The sequence below is a fragment of the Perissodus microlepis genome, chromosome 23, assembly GCF_051167445.1.
Source record: "Perissodus microlepis isolate ML-2025 ecotype Zambia chromosome 23, ASM5116744v1, whole genome shotgun sequence".
Lineage (NCBI taxonomy): Eukaryota > Metazoa > Chordata > Actinopteri > Cichliformes > Cichlidae > Perissodus > Perissodus microlepis.
The window spans coordinates 12255619-12274054 of NC_140482.1; the positions used below are offsets into that span (position 1 = coordinate 12255619).

Below are 18436 nucleotides of genomic sequence, written 5' to 3' on the forward strand. Positions count from 1 at the left end.
CTGTCGCCACTTGATGACCGCTTGTTGCCCTCCCTCCTCTCGCTTCCCCTCCATTGTTTGAGGCTTTGGTGAAGGGATTGACAGACACCGCATGTATTGCTGGAACTGCCCATGATTTGGAATATTACTGATATAGGGTAAGCCTCATTGTAACTAATAAAATGTGTTTTAAGCTGTATAATGTATAACGGTCAACGCGGGAGGGATGCTGATTGTTTAAGCTCGCGGTTGTTGGCTAACGCGATATGAGCAACAGTGAAGCTGTCAGCCAGCCACAGGATGGTTAAGCTAGCTAACGTATTTACAGTTTTTTTTGGTTGTTAGTTTTTTTGTTAGCCGATATGCAAAACATTTTGTTAACTTTAGTTTGCATCTATTTATATAAATCTCTTATAACGTTCTTACTAGCCTTTATTACAAAAGTATAACTAAAGAACGGAGTGAGTAAATTTTAGCTAATGGTCAGCTCAACAAACAGACAGGTGTGCAACATCTTACGGTTCATTCGCTAGCTTAACATTTTTTTTTTTCATGTGTCTGGATCCTCTGGAGAGTTCAGCCGATAAAGGTTCCAAGAAAAAGTACTTGATATCAGGAAAGCTTGGGCTAGCAAGAGTTTCATGTCTGCAGTGGCTGAACTAACTATCCCAGCAACTCCCTGTTAAATGCTATCAGCTGAATGAATGATGCCAAATTGAAGAATACCGTAGCTTTTTCATATTTATTTATGTGGTTAAACATTTTAATACTACTAATACTAATACTGTTATTAATAATAATAATAATAATTCAAATTCATGTAGCACCTTGTGTAACACATAATCCGTGGGGTTGTAGGGGAGGCAGTCTGTGCTGTTACTAAACAGCAAAACATTTCAAATTAAAGGTTATTTTCAAACTAAGTTCTGCTTAGTTAACGTGTTCATGGTGAATCATTGGATACTGAGTTTGTTTGGGGTCATAGTGAACTGGATTTATATGAGTTTATCGATGTTTTATGGTATTAAAAGAATCTGAACCTGATATATGCAAAAAAAAGTTTACATATATATCCATAACCTTTGTTCGAGAATGCACTGACAAGGCTGTTTGTGGGGTCGTTGTTAAAAATTTTCTGCATTATTTTACACTGCTTGACTGCTTGCTGTGATTGTGGTGAGGTTTTTATGATCTCGCTCTGCTCCGTGTGGTGCAGACAGTGCTGATAACATCGCATCGTAAACAACGGATGTGGAGCCACTCAGTGAGAAAAAAAAAAAAACTCTCTAGATAATCCCAAGCATCTTTTCATGCATGTTGTTGTGGTTAAGATAATATAATCTTTTAACTGCGTATTGGATGACATACGTTTTGCCAGTATCAGCCAATGAGTATATCTGTCCAGATCTAGATTATAGTTGACAGTCAGATCAGATCAGATTAGTATTTCATGATGCTGTATGTGACTTGGTTTAATTCCTTTTGGCCAGTCATGACAAGGAATGCTGATGTTCCTGTGAGGGATTTCTGGTTATGCATCTAAAGCCCCTGGTGCAGTCAATCAAATGCGCTGCCTCCCCTGTGCACATGCCCTCTCTAGTTTGTCCGCTCTATCACGGGCTCAGTGCAGATGCTGTGATTAAAAAGCAAGGCCAATAACCGGTAAGGGAAAATGTCAAAAGAGATATCATTCTAAGCTAACTTCAACAAAGTCAGGTTGAGCATTGAGCTGAAAGTGTAGATCAGACATGAAGGGGGGTGACGCCTGCGAAAGGCTGATGTAAGCAGACAGTCCCTGTGGAAGAGCTCGGAGAGACTCGTGCTGTGTGTAGTGATGCGGTGATGAGTCTGTTTAAGTGTTACTTTCAGGGCTGCTTCCTTACTGCTGTGGATTTTACATCTTTATACCGTCGCCTCTCTTAAGTAGCAGTGGTCACAGTGAAGCCAGAGAGTGTTGTGTTTGTGTGTATGAGCCTAGCCAATGAACCATAAATTTCCATTTAATTTCTGAGTGCTTAGTCAGGAAGCTGTCTGCCTGTGACAGTTATGAAGTGACTCAGAGGCACTTGGACACCATCAGTCCTGGCATTTTAAATGGGAGAGAAAATAAGAAGCATTTGTTTGATAGAGATTCATATTAATGATTGACACATGCAATATTCTGTGCTTAAAATTGCTCCACGGCCTAATGTGATCATTTGAACCCTAGGATGAGTCAACTGGTCATTAATGGGTAGGTCCAGTATATCTACCAGGTGTTTAGTGGTAAGCAGCATGTTTAGGCTGTAGCGTTGCATGCATCTCATCTCCTTTAATCTCCTCTATTATGGAGATGATTGTTTAAGCGTCACTGTTATGTAAGGAGTGTATGAATGTTGCCCAAGGATTCTGTCCTTCCACAGGCATGCTCTCTGATAAACACCCACATAGAGTTTGTGTGCCTCTGCATGCACAGGCTGCTGATGCAAAAGGTACTCAGCCTATTCCTAGCATGTCTCTTTCACAGACTGTATATGAAAGATAGAAGAAACCCCTGGATCTGAAAAGTTAGGCAATGTGCAATTTCTTTAAACCTAGATTCTTTCTAATTCCTTGTCATGTTGAAAACTACTAAGATAGCAATGCTGAAAACACGCTTCTTGACCTATCTTCTAACCAATGTACTTCTCCACTTTTACACATGTGGATCACTTGACTGGACAGAAGTGCTGCTCAGTTCCTGGAAAGAGTTGTATAACATCTCCTTTGTCCACTGTAGAGGGCTAGAGTCCACAGAAATAACCCTGATGACGTCATAGTCATATTGTTAACAGAGATCCTGTGTTCACATTTTAGAGCTCGAATTTGTGTTCATCTTTTATATAACGTCTATATAAATCAAGCAAACTGGATCATGGGAAATGTAGTCTGGCAAACTGAAAAACTTTTGACTTTTTTATGTTTTTCATGACTCCAACAGCAGCCAGTTAATTGAGATTAAAGATGTGTGTAAGCAAATAAGAATATATCTAGAATAGGGCTGCCACAAACGATTATTTTGATAGTCGACTAGTCACCGATTATTTTTGCGATTAGTCGACTAATCAGATCATGCATCCATTGGACGTACAGCTTATTGCACCAGCATGCATCTGCTCTTATATAACTATCATTAGCTTACAGCTTTAAGTGTTTAAGGTATGTGCTAACTAAAAATAAAGACAAGATGATAGTTTATTAAATTTTAATAAAATTTGCAGATTGTTTCAGTGAAGTTTAATAAACTCCTTGCTATCTAAAATATAACGGGACACCGGAGTATATTCTCGAGCATCTCACACTTCTGATAATCAGTTGTCTGCTTGATGTTTATTCAGCTGTGTAAAAACTTTAATCTTAGCCAAACCGATCGACTCAGGAACAAATAAAATACTAAAAAAAAGTCAAACAATAACATTTGTAAGTTATCTAAGTGACTTATATATGTTTAACCTGAGTAGCGAAAGACAGCGGTGGGTTTGAAAACGATTTGCCGGGAGTCCGGTGTTCTCACGGGCTCTAGTGAGCCTTGCCCCCGGCTCGCTATCGAGCTAGTGGGTAACAGACGTCTCCGAAAACGTCGGAGCGCTTTTGAAAATATGTGGTGTCTTGATAAACCGAGCAGATATTTGAGGTTTACACAGCTACATTCTCGCCTGAAAATATGCTAAACGTTTATTTTGTGACCCAGAAAGAATAATAAGAGTAATATTAAAACTAACTAGCTGCCGCCATTGTTGGAAACTGAGCTGGGCTGCGCTATGAATTCTGGGACACAGCTTCTTCTTCGGGGTTTAACGGCAGCTGGCATCCTGGTACATACAGTGCTGCCATCTTCTGTTTCAGTCCGTTATTACACTCTTAAATCCTACTACTTATTCCTGCGTCTTTTGTGATCTTACAAAGCTTCAAACGACGTGTCGACTATTAAATCAGTCGTCGACGATTTTGATAGTCGACGTAATCGTGACTAGTCGAGTAATCGTGGCAGCCCTAATCTAGAAGCACATGTCCCATCCCTTTAAGACAGCACATCCTGTCTCATTCCTTCGGTTAGGGCTGTGCCATATGACCAAAATCTCATATCCCCATATAAGACATCTATCGTCCTGATAACGATATAAATCACAAAAATTTAACATTTTCTGTAAATTCTGTGAATCTCGGGCAGCTCGACTTGCGGGAAGTGTTTCCAGCTGGGCGTCATGTAGCTGGAGTTGAGTGTTTTAACCGATGCATGAAACAACACATTTTTAGACATAAGCTGTAACGGCCGCCGTTTTCTTTGTGTGCATTTATTACATGGCGTGCTGCGGGGAAAAGCCTGTTCTAACGTTTGAGTCTAAGGTTTATTTTTTAGCACCTGGCGGCTCTTTTTTGCTTCTCATCCGTAAATACTACGTCTGCTTTATTACCAGCTGCACACATTACCTGGACATGTATATTGCCCCTCATTCAGCCTCTGCGGAGGTCACATGTCTTTATCTGTGAGACCACTAACACTTGTTTCTTCTGTTTCAGGTAGCGGTGTGTGTGGGCACACCGCCCTGTCAGCACAGGAACAGGATGTGATGTCATGCCAGTAGCAGCTCCTGTGTTCTGTCCAGCTTTGTCTTTTCACGAGTGGGAGAGCCTCCCCTCCCCACTCCCCCTTTCCAAAGACGGGATATGTTTGAAGTCAAACCCCGGGCGGTGGAGAAGAAAGAGTCGAGCACGGAGACAGGTGAGATGGTCTTCTGTATAAATATCATATATCAAAAGCTGCAGTACGGCCACCGATATGCTTTGTGCACATTTTTAAATGCTGCTTTGTGAGTATCAGGTCTCCCTGAGGTACAGTATGTGGTGCCTTTAAGCCTGATGCTATAGTTAGCTCTGTTTGTCCTAGTAAACCACATATTTGTTCGAGTGGAAGGACATCGGCTTGTACAGTGCCTGAGCCAAGACAATATACACACACACACACACACACACACACACACACACACTGTTCATCAGCCCACACGCAAATCTCACTGGAGCTGCACAGCTTTGCCAAAATAAAAGCTTCCCTCTTCATTTATCAACTTAATGGAATGCCATTGTGCCATGATAATACCTCAGCCCACACACTTTTTGTCTGTTTTTGTGGCAAATAATTGATTTTTCAAATGCTTTGTGGGAAATAAATAACTAAACAGCATAATCAGTATATCTGCACCATCTTAGAGAGCGGTTAGTGACATTGAACATCTCTCTAGTTCAAATCGGAGATCTATCTAGGGCTAAAGGGGATCTGCAGTCCCAGTTGGTACAGTTGGAGTACATCCAACTCACTGGAAATCCACTGGAGAAGCAGTTAGTTGGTATCGAGAACTGCTACAAGGGCAGGCTGGCCAGTGAGCCAGGTGTTAGGGAAAACACAAGATGGGAAGGGCTGCTTGACTCCACACTGCCATCTGCTATTTGTTCTGCACGCACTGCCAGGAGTGCTGTGAACTTCTGCTGGCCCGTCAATGGACTCATACTATTTCTAAATCAGCCTAAGCACCTTGTTGTGATAGAGCAGCTCTTTTGTTTGACTTTTTTATTGTTTAATTCTCAAAAAGTAAGGAATTCATCATATGCCTGCTATTATGGACAATTTTAGACTAGAAGATTATCCATCCATCCACCTTCCATTTATCCAATTCAAGGGCCCGGAGGTGCTGAAGCCTGTCCCAGTTGTCATAGGAGACACAGAGACTTAGTCAACTATTATTGACTAGAAGATTAATAAAAAAAAACCCAAAACAAACAGCAACATTAAAACCCCTCCAACAATAATGACAGTAATGGTTGCTCCACCAGCTGTTGGTGATGAGTTTTTTTGTCTGTCTTCCTCCAGACGAGGGGCTGGGCAGCAGCGGGAGGAATTATGGCTCCGGCTCACTGGGCTCCGGTTCGGTCGGCTCTGGCTCCGTGTACCTGTCGGACAGTCAGGACTGGGTGGTTTCCCCGAGCTGCTCCCCAGACGAAGGTCCCGGGAACAGCGCCATCTCCCCCATGCTGGCCGAGGAGACTTTCCGCTACATGAGTAAGTGTGTACATTTTGGTATATATTTGCAAAGCTGCTTCCTTTTGCAGACTTCCTTTTGATTGGTTAAGCCTTGTACAACAGAACCGAGCAGATGGTGTGTGTGTGTGAGTGCATTAGGCACGTGAGGGATTCTTTTTATGTGGCGCCGTTCAATTAAAGTCGCAGGGATTTAGTGTGGACATTATTTCGCGCAGTGTTCGTCATTGTGTCTGTTTGTCTTTGCTTGTGTGACTGTGGCACTGTGTGTGTGTGTGTGTGTGTGAGAGAGAGAGAGAGAGAGAGAGAGAGAGAGAGAGAGAAAGATCCAGCACAGTTAAGTGCAGCTGAGTTCAAAACCAAAGCCAGAGTGAGTCACGGGACAGTAACCAGAGAGGCGGTGTGGATAGATAGAGGATGAAGACAAGAGAGCACAGAGAGGAGACACAACATGCCAGTGTTAAACATCCACAATGAGGAGGCGTACGATAAGTTTGCTGTGGAAGGTGAGCATGGGCTCAGTCCTCAGTACATGTCTGAAAGACAGAAAGAGAGAGAGACAGGCATGCAGCTTCAGTAAGCATGTCAGCAAGGTCAGGCAAAACGTGACAGCGTAGAGGGCAAAGTGTCTGTGTGTGTGTTACTAGAAAGGAAGTGGGCAAATCTGGTGGTGTGTTTACATTTAAACAGGTTGCAGTATGCTGGAACGAGACAGGATAAACTTCCTGTTTTTCTCATAATTGCCAACGCTTTGTTTCCTGCGTTTGACGATTATTTGATTTAATGTGAGCAGATCTTGATTGTTTCAGTTCACTGAATGTTTTGTGATTTCCTTTTATTAATGTTTGATCTGTATACCTGCTTCAGAATACAACAGTTTGAAAGTCATGCACAAAAAGGGTAAAAGAAAAATAATAACAAACCAACAATTTGAGCATTTCTCAAATAAATAGTAACTTAAAAAAAAAACAAGTAATGAATGAAGTGTTTTAGTTGCACATGTGAGGAAATTGGACATTGGAGGAGTCTCAGTTTAATGGTGCCGTTTGCTCCACTGCAAAGTTAAACACAGCCTATTAATAACATGTGCTGGGGCATGGCATGTTAAGATGTGTGAAAACACTTAGAAAGGTCTGATTTTGACATTCATATTTAGACCTTGTAGTTGATGCTGAAATATTTCAGTACTCCACTATGGTTATACGAGTATCAAGTATCGTGGTTTTAGTGTCATGTTGTGAAATTTGAAGAGTTTATACTGTAATTTAATGGCTGCTGAGGATCTTGTCATTTGGCTCGACGAGATGATGTCCCATCTCTTTTTCAAAGCCTGACAACAAGAGCTGAGAGTGTTTTTACGCTCCAGGATTTGAGTCGTAAAACTTTCTTGTCTGGGAAAAGACAAAGTTGTGAATAAAGGGTACTTATTATGCTCAATTCCAGTAGCTTTGCATGAGTTATTAACTCGAGTTATTAACCTGTGCATTTCTGCTGGCTCATGACGGAGCAAACATAGAGCGACCTAGAATTGATTTGAAAGAGATAAGCTTTTTGAGTTTGATCCAGGTGTCATATTGGTGCGTCCATATGATTGTACCATTTATTCCTCACACTGCATTTTGAAGTTGAGTTTGTTGTATAATCACGTGTTGAGTTTATTGATGCCAAAGGTTCAAGCAGCCATGACTCTGGAGATTCATGTTACTTAACAAGTAACACATTGACCACCCATTGGCCTGTTGTGTGTCTGTAGTTCATGAATTTATGTCAAAATGAAATAGAGGTTGGACTTTGCTGTTATGAAATTTATTGCGGCCAGAGTTCAGTTACTGCCTTGTATAAGTCAATACAACCTGCACTGCTTTCCCACCCTGCGATCAGCATGTGGTGTAAACAGTTTCATTTATTTATGCAGCATCTGATTATGATCAAGCCAGACTATGGACATACATAACCCATACAATGATGGCATGCTTTCAGCAGCAGGTAAAGGTATTAGTGTATGTTTTTGTCTGTGAGTTTGTGTGTGTGGAACAGTAACTTGAGACATTATATGCATTATGTATGCACTGTAACTGTAACAAGGATAGCCGTGCTGGGCAGAGGTTATTTTTACCCGCTGGTTGTTGGAGTGCAGTGTCCAGATTCAGAGGTCATTGTAGGCTTCAGATTACTGGATGGATGCTCTCATCCATTTGAGCAGCTGCCTAGCTCAGCTTGTTACTTTTAATCCCTGCTGAAACGGTTTTATTACACTACATTTATTCAGAAAAAAAGATAGTGAGTCTGATGTGAATCTGTGCAATGCTGTGTCATAGAAAGCAATCGCTCTTTAGGTTAGATTATCGTTAACAGTACTTGGATTACACTTTGTTATTGTAGTTGTAGGTGTTTGTACAGTAAGCAGTAAACTGGGATTGCACAAAGAAGTTGTAATAAGGTTGTAAGTTTTTGATCAAACCAACAGAAGTAAATATTCTAAATGAGTGTTGGGGACACGCATCACTCTGTTAAAGGGCTTCTAGCTGAAACCAGTTGGCTCATTGATTAGGGTTGCCACTTTTCTTTGAACAGGTGGAACGCTGAACTGTGCAGCGCTGGTGACACCCACTCAGGTGCTAAAAGCGGACCAGACTAATCGATGTGTAGATTCTCTGACTCAACAAACTAATGTCTCTACATGATGTTGGTTTATTGAAACTTTCATTTTTCTGCCAGTGTTTGTCTCTTTCCTTTTCCTTTTCTTTTTCCATCTGTCTTAAAACTGGCTGGTTTACTTCTACACCATCTGAACTTCCCCTCTTTTTCTCTCTCTGCATCTCTCTCACTAGCATATCTTGCTTTGGAACCCCCTTCTTATTCCCACCCAGGCTCTCAGAGCCTCTCCAAAGGTATCCTACTCTTCCTACCTGCCTGTTCTTCTCTGGAACTTCATTTAACTCAAGTGTGAGAGAGGGGCTTCTGTCAAAAGTGTGGCCACCGATGGCTTTACTTAAACTTGATCTAGGATCCGTTCCTAGGCCACTGATTGGGAGCCCCTCTCCACTTTTTGCATGTAAACAATAAGACAAGAGACTTGCATAGTAAAGGTCTTCTGCTTCCTACTGTAGTACTGTACTGTGTACTGTAGTCAGCTTGTAGTACAGTTATTAATTTCACTGTAAAGCTAGTGTTCTTTTTAAATTCAGACCACTAGCACGTGTTGCATAATTATTGCTCCAGCAATAATCATTTAGCAATTTAGTAGACATAATTTGGACCACGCGTCCATAATCAGATGCTAAAAAGTGTAAAGAATGGTGATGTTATGTGACTATAATAGCCAAGTAGCTCCTAATGTTGCTTGTGGTCAGAATTCTTTATAATGTAGTAGACCATGCATGTTAAAGACGTGTCCAGTAATTGATTTTATTTTCATGTTTGTGTGGAGTTGCTTGGATGCACAGTGTGCATGCCAGAGTGTGGATTCTAGATTTTTTTAGATGTGTGTGTGTGTGTGTTTTTGCTTGTTTGCTGCCTAAAAGTTAACGTTTTCCCTCTGGCCAGTCCTCAGTGCTGATCGAGTGGAACAGATGACCAAGACGTACAATGACATTGAAGTGGTCACACACCTTTTGGCTGAGGTAGGGCGTTGACCTCATTTGTGATCATTTTTTTCAGCTAAGAAAACAACAGCCAGTTAACTGATTAACCCTGGGTGCCTTGTGTTCTCTTTGAACAGCGGGACAGAGATTTGGAGTTGGCAGCTCGGATTGGTCAGTCACTTCTACAGAGGAACCACCTGCTACAGGAGCGAAATGAGGCCTTAGAGGAGCAGATAGCACAGTCTGTAGATCAGGTAACTGTTTTTATTCACTTTAAAATGTGTAAATAATGTTTTGTGCTACATAAAGAGAGGGTGATAGTATGATCATTTAAATTAGGGGTGAGGGAACTCCAGGCCTCAAGAGCATGGTGTCCTGCAGGTTTCAGATGTGTCCTTGATCCAACACAGCTGATTTAAAGGCTAAATTACCTCCTCAACATGTCTGCATGATCTAGTGATATTGTTGCAATAGGTTTTTAAAAGAGAAATAGAATAAAGCATTTAGACATTTGAATAATAAAAAGGGGCTCTAAAATAGATCCCTGTGGTACACCTTTTCCTAATAGTTAGTTAGCTAGTTAATAGTTGCGGCAGATGGCTGCCCCTCCCTGAGCCTGGTTCTGACAGAGGTTTCTTCCTCTTAAAAGGGAGTTTTCCCTTCCCACTGTTGCCAAGTGCTTTCTTATAGGGGTCTTCTGATTGTTGCGGTTTCTCTGTATTGTTGTAGGGTCTTTACCGAACTATATAAAGCGGCTCGAGGTGACTGTTGCTGTGATTTAGGACTATATAAATAAAATTGAATTGAATTGAATATCTCATGGACCAAAAAATGCTTGATATACATTAATAATGTACTATTTTTTTAAATGCATCTGCAGCCAAAATAACATACCATTTTATTTCAATAAAATGGTATTTCTGCCACAAGTCATGCATGTTTGCTGTATACATACAAATATTCCATTCACTTTCCAGCTTTAAACTAAACTTCAACCAAAAAAAATGAAAGTTAGATTTTTGTATCTCTAGAAAAAGAGAGCTTTAAAATGTTAAAATCCTGTAAACACTAATCACTTTTCCTAAACTGTCCACATCGGTCAGGTTCATCAGCTGCAACATGAGCTCAGTAAGAAGGATGAATTGCTGCGGATGGTGGCCAGCGCCTCTGAGGAGAGCGAGACCGATTCCAGCGTGTCGACCCCACTGCGGCAACCTCAGCTGCTGGGGGGAACCGCCGCTGCTGCACTTAGTCAGCTGGAGTCCCTGCAGAGTAAGCTACAGGATCTAGAGGAACAAAATCTGGCACTGAGAACCGAGGTATGTCGTTCTTTGGGAAGCAAATTTGTGGCACTTGATCAGAAGCAGATGTTGAAGTATAATCTCTGCTGCAAACTGAGCTTTTTTGACTTATCCAGGCTTGTCAACTCAAAAGAGACACCATCACCTATGAGGAGAAGGAGCAGCAGCTAGTGAGCGACTGTGTCAAAGAGCTCCGTGAGTTTTTCTTGAAGTTTGCAAACTTATGTTCAAAAGGAACTTTTACAGATCAGGCATCTGAATGTAATCTTTGGTGTGTTTGTGTATATCACACGTGGGGTCAGGCGAGTCCAACAGCCAGATGGTTTCGTTGACTGAAGAGCTGTCTCAGAAGAACGAGGAGCTGCTCAGACACCAGGAGGAAATTGCTCAGCTGCTTTCCCAAATAGTCGAGCTGCAACACAGAGTGAAGGAGGTGGGCAAGCTTAACTGCTAGCACTGATTACCTACTGTATGTGCTGGCACAGTGTGTGAACGCTCTTGGTGTGATGCTGTTTATCTCCAGCTGGCTCTGGAGAAAGAGGAGCTCAGGATCCACCTGCAGGCCTCCAAAGATGCTCAGAGACAGCTCACAGCAGAGGTACAGTCTCATACGAGTGTTCAAGTTCCTTTTTAGAGCAAGACCAGTTTAATTATTCTATAAAGATGCAAATGTGATCATATAATGTAGATTTTCATTCCTAACATCATTCCTAATACAAGGGAAAATGATGTGTTTCCCTAAAAACTGTGTCCTAAAAGCATAAACATAAAATTTAGCATAAACAGTAAATTTAGGTCAGAGTATTGAGAAATATCACAAACTAACCACCTCCTATTCCCAGTTTTATTTTACTTTTTTTAATAAATTCATATAAATATACAAACTTGTGAGTAATTTTTTGCCCGAGCCTACACTTTGGGAATTACTGCCATGCATACATCTACCAACCTGCCTACTGAGAGAAATTACCATTTCATCAGTAATTATACTAATTCTATAAATCCAGTAATCCAGTAAAATACGCTCTGAACACATCATTCATTTTAATTACTCTTGAAATAATTTCTTTGCTTAATTAATTATTATTTGCACGTGTCTGCTGCAGCTCAACGAGCTGGCCGAGAGGAATGCTGAGTGTGTAGAGATGCTCCATGAGTCGCAGGAGGAGATCAAAGAGCTGCGCAGTAAAAACAGCCCCTCAGCTGGGATGCGCCGGCACCTTCCCTACGGCCTCTACCCCATGGTGAGAGAAACGCACCCTTGAACTTTTATTTGGAGCACACAGAGGAAGATACAGACCCTGGCACATGTGTTCACAAGACATCATACAGCTGCTATTAACCCTTTAACACCCAGTGTGTTGTATTTGTTACATAAAGTTTTTTGTGACTTTTTGAGTTCTACAACATTACCCTTGAAAAACCTAAATAAACTGCACAACACATTTCATATTTCAGGCTTTAAGGGTTTAAGGAGGTAACCGTATCTGGCTTTAGACATGTTCTTTAAAGTTTTTGTTAAGTATAATGTGGGAGTCTGTAGGATATTGGTAAATGTAAATGGTAAATGGCCTGTATTTGTAAAGCGCTTTACTTAGTCCCTATGGACCCCAAAGCGCTTTACACTACATTCAGTCATCCACCCATTCACACACACATTCACACACTGGTGATGGCAAGCTACACTGTAGCCACAGCTGCCCTGGGGCGCACTGATATTGGCTTGCTTTTGGGAGCCAGCCCGAAGTGGCCACTTGAGGAGCTGCAGTTTTTGGCCTGTGTGCATTTATTTTTTAGGCTTGGATGAATTAAGCTGAACAGTGACTGTAAACATTACTTTTGTTGAATCCACAGCATACTTTTAATCCTCCGTATGTGTCCTGTTTTTACAGGAATCCTTGGCAGCAGAGATTGAGGGAACTATGAGGAAGGAGCTGAGTATAGAGGAGGAGACCGCCTTTCAGGACCAAAGGTTAAAAGCTGCAGAATGTGTTTGCTGCTGAGGATGACAGTTGGTGTTGGAGAACTCGTACTTTTTTCCAGACTTTTCATGGGCTCTAGTTTAGGAGTCTGCATTATATTTTAGGTCTAGTCTCTGACCTTTCACCTCATTTTCCTATAGAATTTCCCAGAAGCGAGTCTTCCAAACAGTCCGCTCCGTTAATGCCTCAGTACTACGATCAGCTTCAGCAAACCCACCAATCCCTGGCTCCGGACAGAGCTCGCTGGTGATGACAGCGCAGCCGTTTCAGTCCACACAGGGGTAAGTTTCAAAGAGCATTTTCTGTTTTGGAAGAGATTTATGCTCGATTTCAGGTCATAACATGCATGTTTTGCAGGGAGGAGGGCCGAGTGGGCCAGCCTGGTTGTCCGGGAGGAAACGACCTCACTAGAGCACTCCACCGCCTGTCATTGCGCCGTCAGAACTTCCTGTCTGAGCGACAGTTCTTCCAGGCGGAGCGGGAAAAGAAGGTGCAGGCCCTGGCGGAAGTGGAAGGGGAAGGCAGTTGCTGCAGCTCACCAATGGGCAGTGCGGTCTCGTCTTTCTCCAACCTGTCGGATCTCTCCATCACCTCCACTGTTTTTAAGACTTTCCTGCCTGAGAAGCTCCAGATTGTCAAACCCATGGAAGGTAATGTTTAAGGTTATCCTTTACTACAAGGTGATGTAATCCAATTAAAGAAACCTCCAGCAGAACCAGGCTCAGGGAGAGGTGGCCATCTGCTGGGGTTGGTTGGGGTGAGGGGGGGAAGACAGGACAAGGACATGCAGTGGAAGAGAGCCAGAGATTATTAATAACTAATAATTAAATGCAGAGTATGCAGTAACACATGCTGACATTTCTTTCTCAGGCTCGCTGACACTGCACCACTGGCAGCAGCTGGCCAAACCTCACCTGGGAACCATCCTGGACCCACACCCTGGAGTAGTGACTAAAGGTTTTCGCCCATTGGCTCAGGACGCTGTGTACCACCTGTCTGACATGGAGGAGGATGAAGAAGATGAAGAAAACAGAAGGAATGGTATCCTGGAGAAAGGAGCAGCAGAGCGGAGTAAGGAGGAGGAAGATGAGGAGGAGGAAGGCGGAATCACCTTTAACGTGCGCTGCTCATCTACACCCGAGGAGAAAAAGGACAGAAAGCATGCGGTATCATCTGTCCCCTTGCCGCCTCTCTCCTCTGGGAGTCCAGCTGCTTCCTCCTCCATCAGGTTAGACTTCTGCCCTACACCCCTTCATGCCACAGAGAAACCCGGCCAATCGCCTCAGCCCATTCCAGGAGCCTCTGAAGCAGGACTCCAATCACAAAGCCAAACCTTGACATCGACAGCAGTATCTTCCTCTGGTAAAAATCACTTTTTGTAGCTTGTTATTGCTCATCATTTCCAATGTGCGCGTGTTTGGTTTTCTGAAGTTTTCTTGTTTGTTCAGTCCAAAACCCAGGGAAGTGTCAGAGCTCCACCTTTTCCACCTACACCTTCACTACCTGTCGCATTCTGCACCCGTGTGACATCACACAGGTCACCCCAAGGTGAGTCCTCTTCAAGAAAATAAGCATCCCATAAACACTGTTATTGTTCTAACACAGACTCTCCTTTTCTTACTTTCAGTTCTCAGTCATCCCACATGGCGAACACGCCTAGCTCCATGAGGACGGGTCCCAGCACCCCTGTGACTCCCTGCAGACTCAGTCTGGGTGACTCTTTCCCCCCTCGACGTCTGCCTGCACCCCCCAGTGGCCTGACCAAGCTGGTCCTAGAGAGGGGTATTTCTGCACAAGTCTCCAACCCTCCTCCAACCCAGAGACCCGCCCCCTGGCAGCCCCTCTTCCAGCTTCTGCCAAGCACACCCCCCAACTCCCCCTCCCACTCTCCTGCCCCTTCCCCAGTGCCTACAGAGCCCCGCCAACACCCAGCTGACAATTTCCTGGCCTCGCGGCCCGCAGAGCTTTTTCTCCAAGACGTTTACGGGTTAAACCTGGGCCGCGCTCCGCATCCTGACCTACCAAGCCCATCCCAAGAAACCCCAGCCCTCATCTCATCCGCCAAATCAGGCAGATCCAGGCCCGACCCGGCCAGCGTTGGTTTGGTGGAGAAGCTCCGGCAGCTGGGATTCACTAAGGTGTTGCATGGTTCTGAGTCTGATGCTTCAATGCCACGCCAGGATTCTGCCACATTTGTGTCAGCAGGTGGAGGGAGCCTTTTAGATGGCCTGAGGCGCAACCAGAGCCTCCCGGCTATGATTGGTGCCCGAGCTGGAAAGTCAGCCGGTCACTCAGCTCCTCCTCCTCACCCCAGGACCCTGGCTATCCCCCCACCTCCATGGGGGAACCTAAAAGAAAGACGGCGGCATCTTGCCTCTATCTCCTACCCAAGTTCGGCCAAACGTTGAACTTAACAGAACATCAGTCCCCTCCTTTATTCCTCCACCACATCTCTCCTCCTTTCTGCCTTTGGAGAGAGAAGTCAGGGCAGAACAATCCGTCCTTTTTTGGAACTTAATTTTAAAGCACAATTTAATGATACTGACTGATTTTAGCCACCCTGCATTTTCTGTGTATGTGGATGTCTGCCATGCTGATAGTTAAAAAGGCCTTAGCTTGCGTCTGAGTGGGTCATCCTCTTCTCAGTCTTATATTAAATAGACTCAGTAGTTCTCCAGTGAGGCTCTAGATGTTAGGCACGGGTAGAGGAGGGCAAGAAAGGAAAATGTAAGTGTACGAAGGTTTGTGGAAGTTGATTAGAGAAAAGTAAAGGAAGAAGTGAAAGAAGGGCGAAAAGGGTGTCAGTATGTTTATGTCAGAAGACAGGGTTTCCGCCATATCAGTTAACATAAGGGGTTCAAGCAGCCCAGGCTGGAAAGAAGGCATTTTTCTCTCACAATTGTCATAGAAAGTGTTCAGAAAATTTATATTGTTGTAATAAATGTATAACTGTACAAACTTCGTAATTGATAACTTTTGGTTAACGAACCATTAGCATACACTAGAAGAATGCTATGGGCAAAATTAGCTTTACTGTAAAAAAACAAAACAAAAAGTCATAAATTTGTTCAGTTTGATTCAGTTTGTACATATTAACAATATTGTGTGCAAAGGTTTAAACATACATGTACATATTTTTGACTACAAACAATTATTTTGGCATTACCTGCATTCATTCCTATTCATTGAGGACTGTGCCATGAGCGCCCCCTGCTGCAGCCGTAGTTGAATTGCAAGCACTTTGTGTACAGTAGGATTAAAAGGAAACACACCGTCTCCCATTGACCAGCTGTGACACACCTGTGCACACAACAGGTAACGAGAGACTGTAGAGTTTATTTTTGGCTTTCCAGCTTTTAAAAGCGAGAGCACCAATCATGCTAAACATCATTTGCATACAGTAAAAAAGCCTAGCGGTTCTGTTATTAGTGGACATAAGTGGATGGATATCAACTAGAAAGTAAAACTATTCAATTTGAACAACTTTTTTCAGGCTGGTCTTATGTGTGTAAAGTGGTTAACAGTAACAGTAGGCTAATGACGTATTAGCTAAATTAATATATATAGCTATTGTGTAAAAACAAAAATATCTGGTGTTTAAGGAGCTTGTAATACACTGGCGGAAACCCTAAAAGATGAAAGAAGAAGAAAATGAGGGGGTAGGGGGGCTTCTGGAGTCTTGCTGTTTTAAGGGCTTCTCAGTTATAGAACAACATCCTGCTAGCTCATAGCATAGCAGTTGCTTTCTTGACTTCAAAGAAGAGTGCAAGCGATCTAACTTCATACTTGAGGACAAGCTTAGAGACTTCAACCACTCGCTGGTTTAGCAGCTGAACATGCCAGTATTATTGTAACAGTTTTACAGTGTTGCACGGATGTCCAGTGACCGTCCATGCGCCATGCCCAACGCCTGCATGAACACCACCTTGTCTGCTGGTCCCAGCATGCACCTGTTGGCAGACAGGTAGGATGAAGGAAAAGAGAAAACCAAATGGGACATCAGGCAAAAAAACAAATAGGGTGAAAGTTTTCCTTCAGGTCTTTGTGTTTTGCGTGTGCGTGCGTGTTTATGTTTGTGTGTTTTTAATGGTATGAGGCCATATGTGGAAACTAGCACTGCTCTAGTTTGAGTTCCTTTTTTAAGCTGTATTTGGACATGAGTTGCACTTAGTGGGATTAAGAGGTTTAAGGGTCACTGCTTGCTTTGACAATAGATGTTCAGGTTTGGGCTGTAAAGAGGGAATAAAATCACTCACTTATTATTTTAGCTGTTAACCTAATTCAGATTTGATCAAGAGTTCTTTGCTTTAAAAATATGTTTCTCCTTTATCTCATGGATGTATAGTTTGTGTATCGGCCAGCAGGTGGTAGTGTTCTGTAGGAAAACATCTGACATCATTCTGTACATGTGACACGCTATAGCATTAAAAATAAGGAAACTTAGAGCTTTGTGCTTTATCCCTGTGACCCTTCAGTGCTATTGTTCCCAACCACACCTTGCCCCGCCCCCCATCTCCAGTAACTGCACTTTTAGTTTTTTGTATTTAACCTTTATTTTATTGATGAAAGAGTTTGATCTACATAAATAAGAGACATTTAGCATAATTGTGAATGTTGTAACAATATCAGCTAACATTTTGCCATAAAAATTTGGATAAGTAGCATTTTGTTGTGCTTTTCACATGAAGGGAATCCAAACTCAGTATTATTTTTAATTTTGAATATTCTGGCTTATACATGTGTTTGTGATGCATTTAGCAGCTAATTAACAATAATGCTTTAAAGGGCAACAAGAGCTTCAGCTGAATGTTTAATAGGAGAGCAGGACTGCAGAGAGGAAGGAAGGTACATTCATAAAGTTGGATAACTTCCATCCCCTTGAAGCAGGAGGTTCTCTGGCTATAAGAGAAAATGTCCTGCGATTCCTTCATGTCTCATGCCTATTATTCATGTCTGTCTTTTTAAATAAATAAAAAAAATATATTGCCCGTCTCACTGTTTTGTTATGATTTGATGGAAGAGGTTGACCTAAATTCCAGACAAATGGTTTGCAGTTGGGTGTAAATTCAGTCCACTGTATGCAATACACTAATTCTAAAATGCAAATTTCGTGACAATCCCTCTGTTAGTTATGGGATATTAAAAGTTTGGGACTAAAATGTTTTATTTTTATTATTTTTTTTTAAAGACTGCCATCTAGCTTCAGTGGATTCCATAGACTGTACATAAAAGATAGTTGGGTTAATGGCCGTATTTGGAAGAGAGACTAAAGTGCTAAGCTAATGCTAACTTGCTTAGTTAACACCTCACCATCTGACACAACTGGCAGATGGTGAGGTGAGGGAGACGGACTGTGGAAGGGAGCCAGAGTAATAATACATATTGAGTAAATGCAGAGCTAAATGAGGATTCATGGTGACCTTATCCAGTGCTAACTTTATGCTTTATTAAAACAATGTTTTTAAAAAGTCTTATAAGTAAAGAAAGCATCTGTCTCCCAAATCCAAACTGGGAGCTGGCTCCACAGAAGAAAGGCCT

The 18436-nt window shown here is 42.4% G+C and overlaps 1 protein-coding gene across 2 annotated transcripts; it reads left to right on the top strand.

Annotated features, from left to right (window-relative positions):
- The first annotated feature begins 8 nt into the window (after positions 1–8).
- On the top strand, positions 9–17890 carry trak2 (trafficking protein, kinesin binding 2). Of its 2 annotated transcripts, XM_084921078.1 has the most exons (17): positions 9–137; positions 4519–4720; positions 5864–6052; positions 8863–8922; positions 9578–9654; positions 9753–9869; positions 10719–10934; positions 11033–11111; positions 11219–11349; positions 11440–11514; positions 12023–12160; positions 12809–12888; positions 13039–13179; positions 13256–13548; positions 13769–14260; positions 14347–14446; positions 14526–17890. In XM_084921078.1, exons 2-17 carry the CDS (start codon positions 4666–4668, stop codon positions 15304–15306), a joined length of 3024 nt encoding a protein of 1007 aa, XP_084777204.1. In that variant the 5' UTR covers positions 9–137; positions 4519–4665; the 3' UTR covers positions 15307–17890. The 2 variants fall into 2 exon arrangements, with proteins under 2 accessions (XP_084777204.1, XP_084777205.1); XM_084921079.1 differs by lacking the exons at positions 9–137; positions 4519–4720; positions 5864–6052; positions 8863–8922 and adding an exon at positions 6086–8646.
- Positions 17891–18436: the final 546 nt, after the last annotated feature.

Coding starts and splice junctions, on each gene's coding strand:
- trak2 (XM_084921078.1), top strand. CDS start 4,666: ATGTTTGAAGTCAAACCCCGGGCGGTGGAGAAGAAAGAGTCGAGCACG. Junction 10,935..11,032: donor ATCTGGCACTGAGAACCGAG/GTATGTCGTTCT, acceptor TGACTTATCCAG/GCTTGTCAACTCAAAAGAGA. Junction 12,889..13,038: donor ACCGCCTTTCAGGACCAAAG/GTTAAAAGCTGC, acceptor ATTTTCCTATAG/AATTTCCCAGAAGCGAGTCT.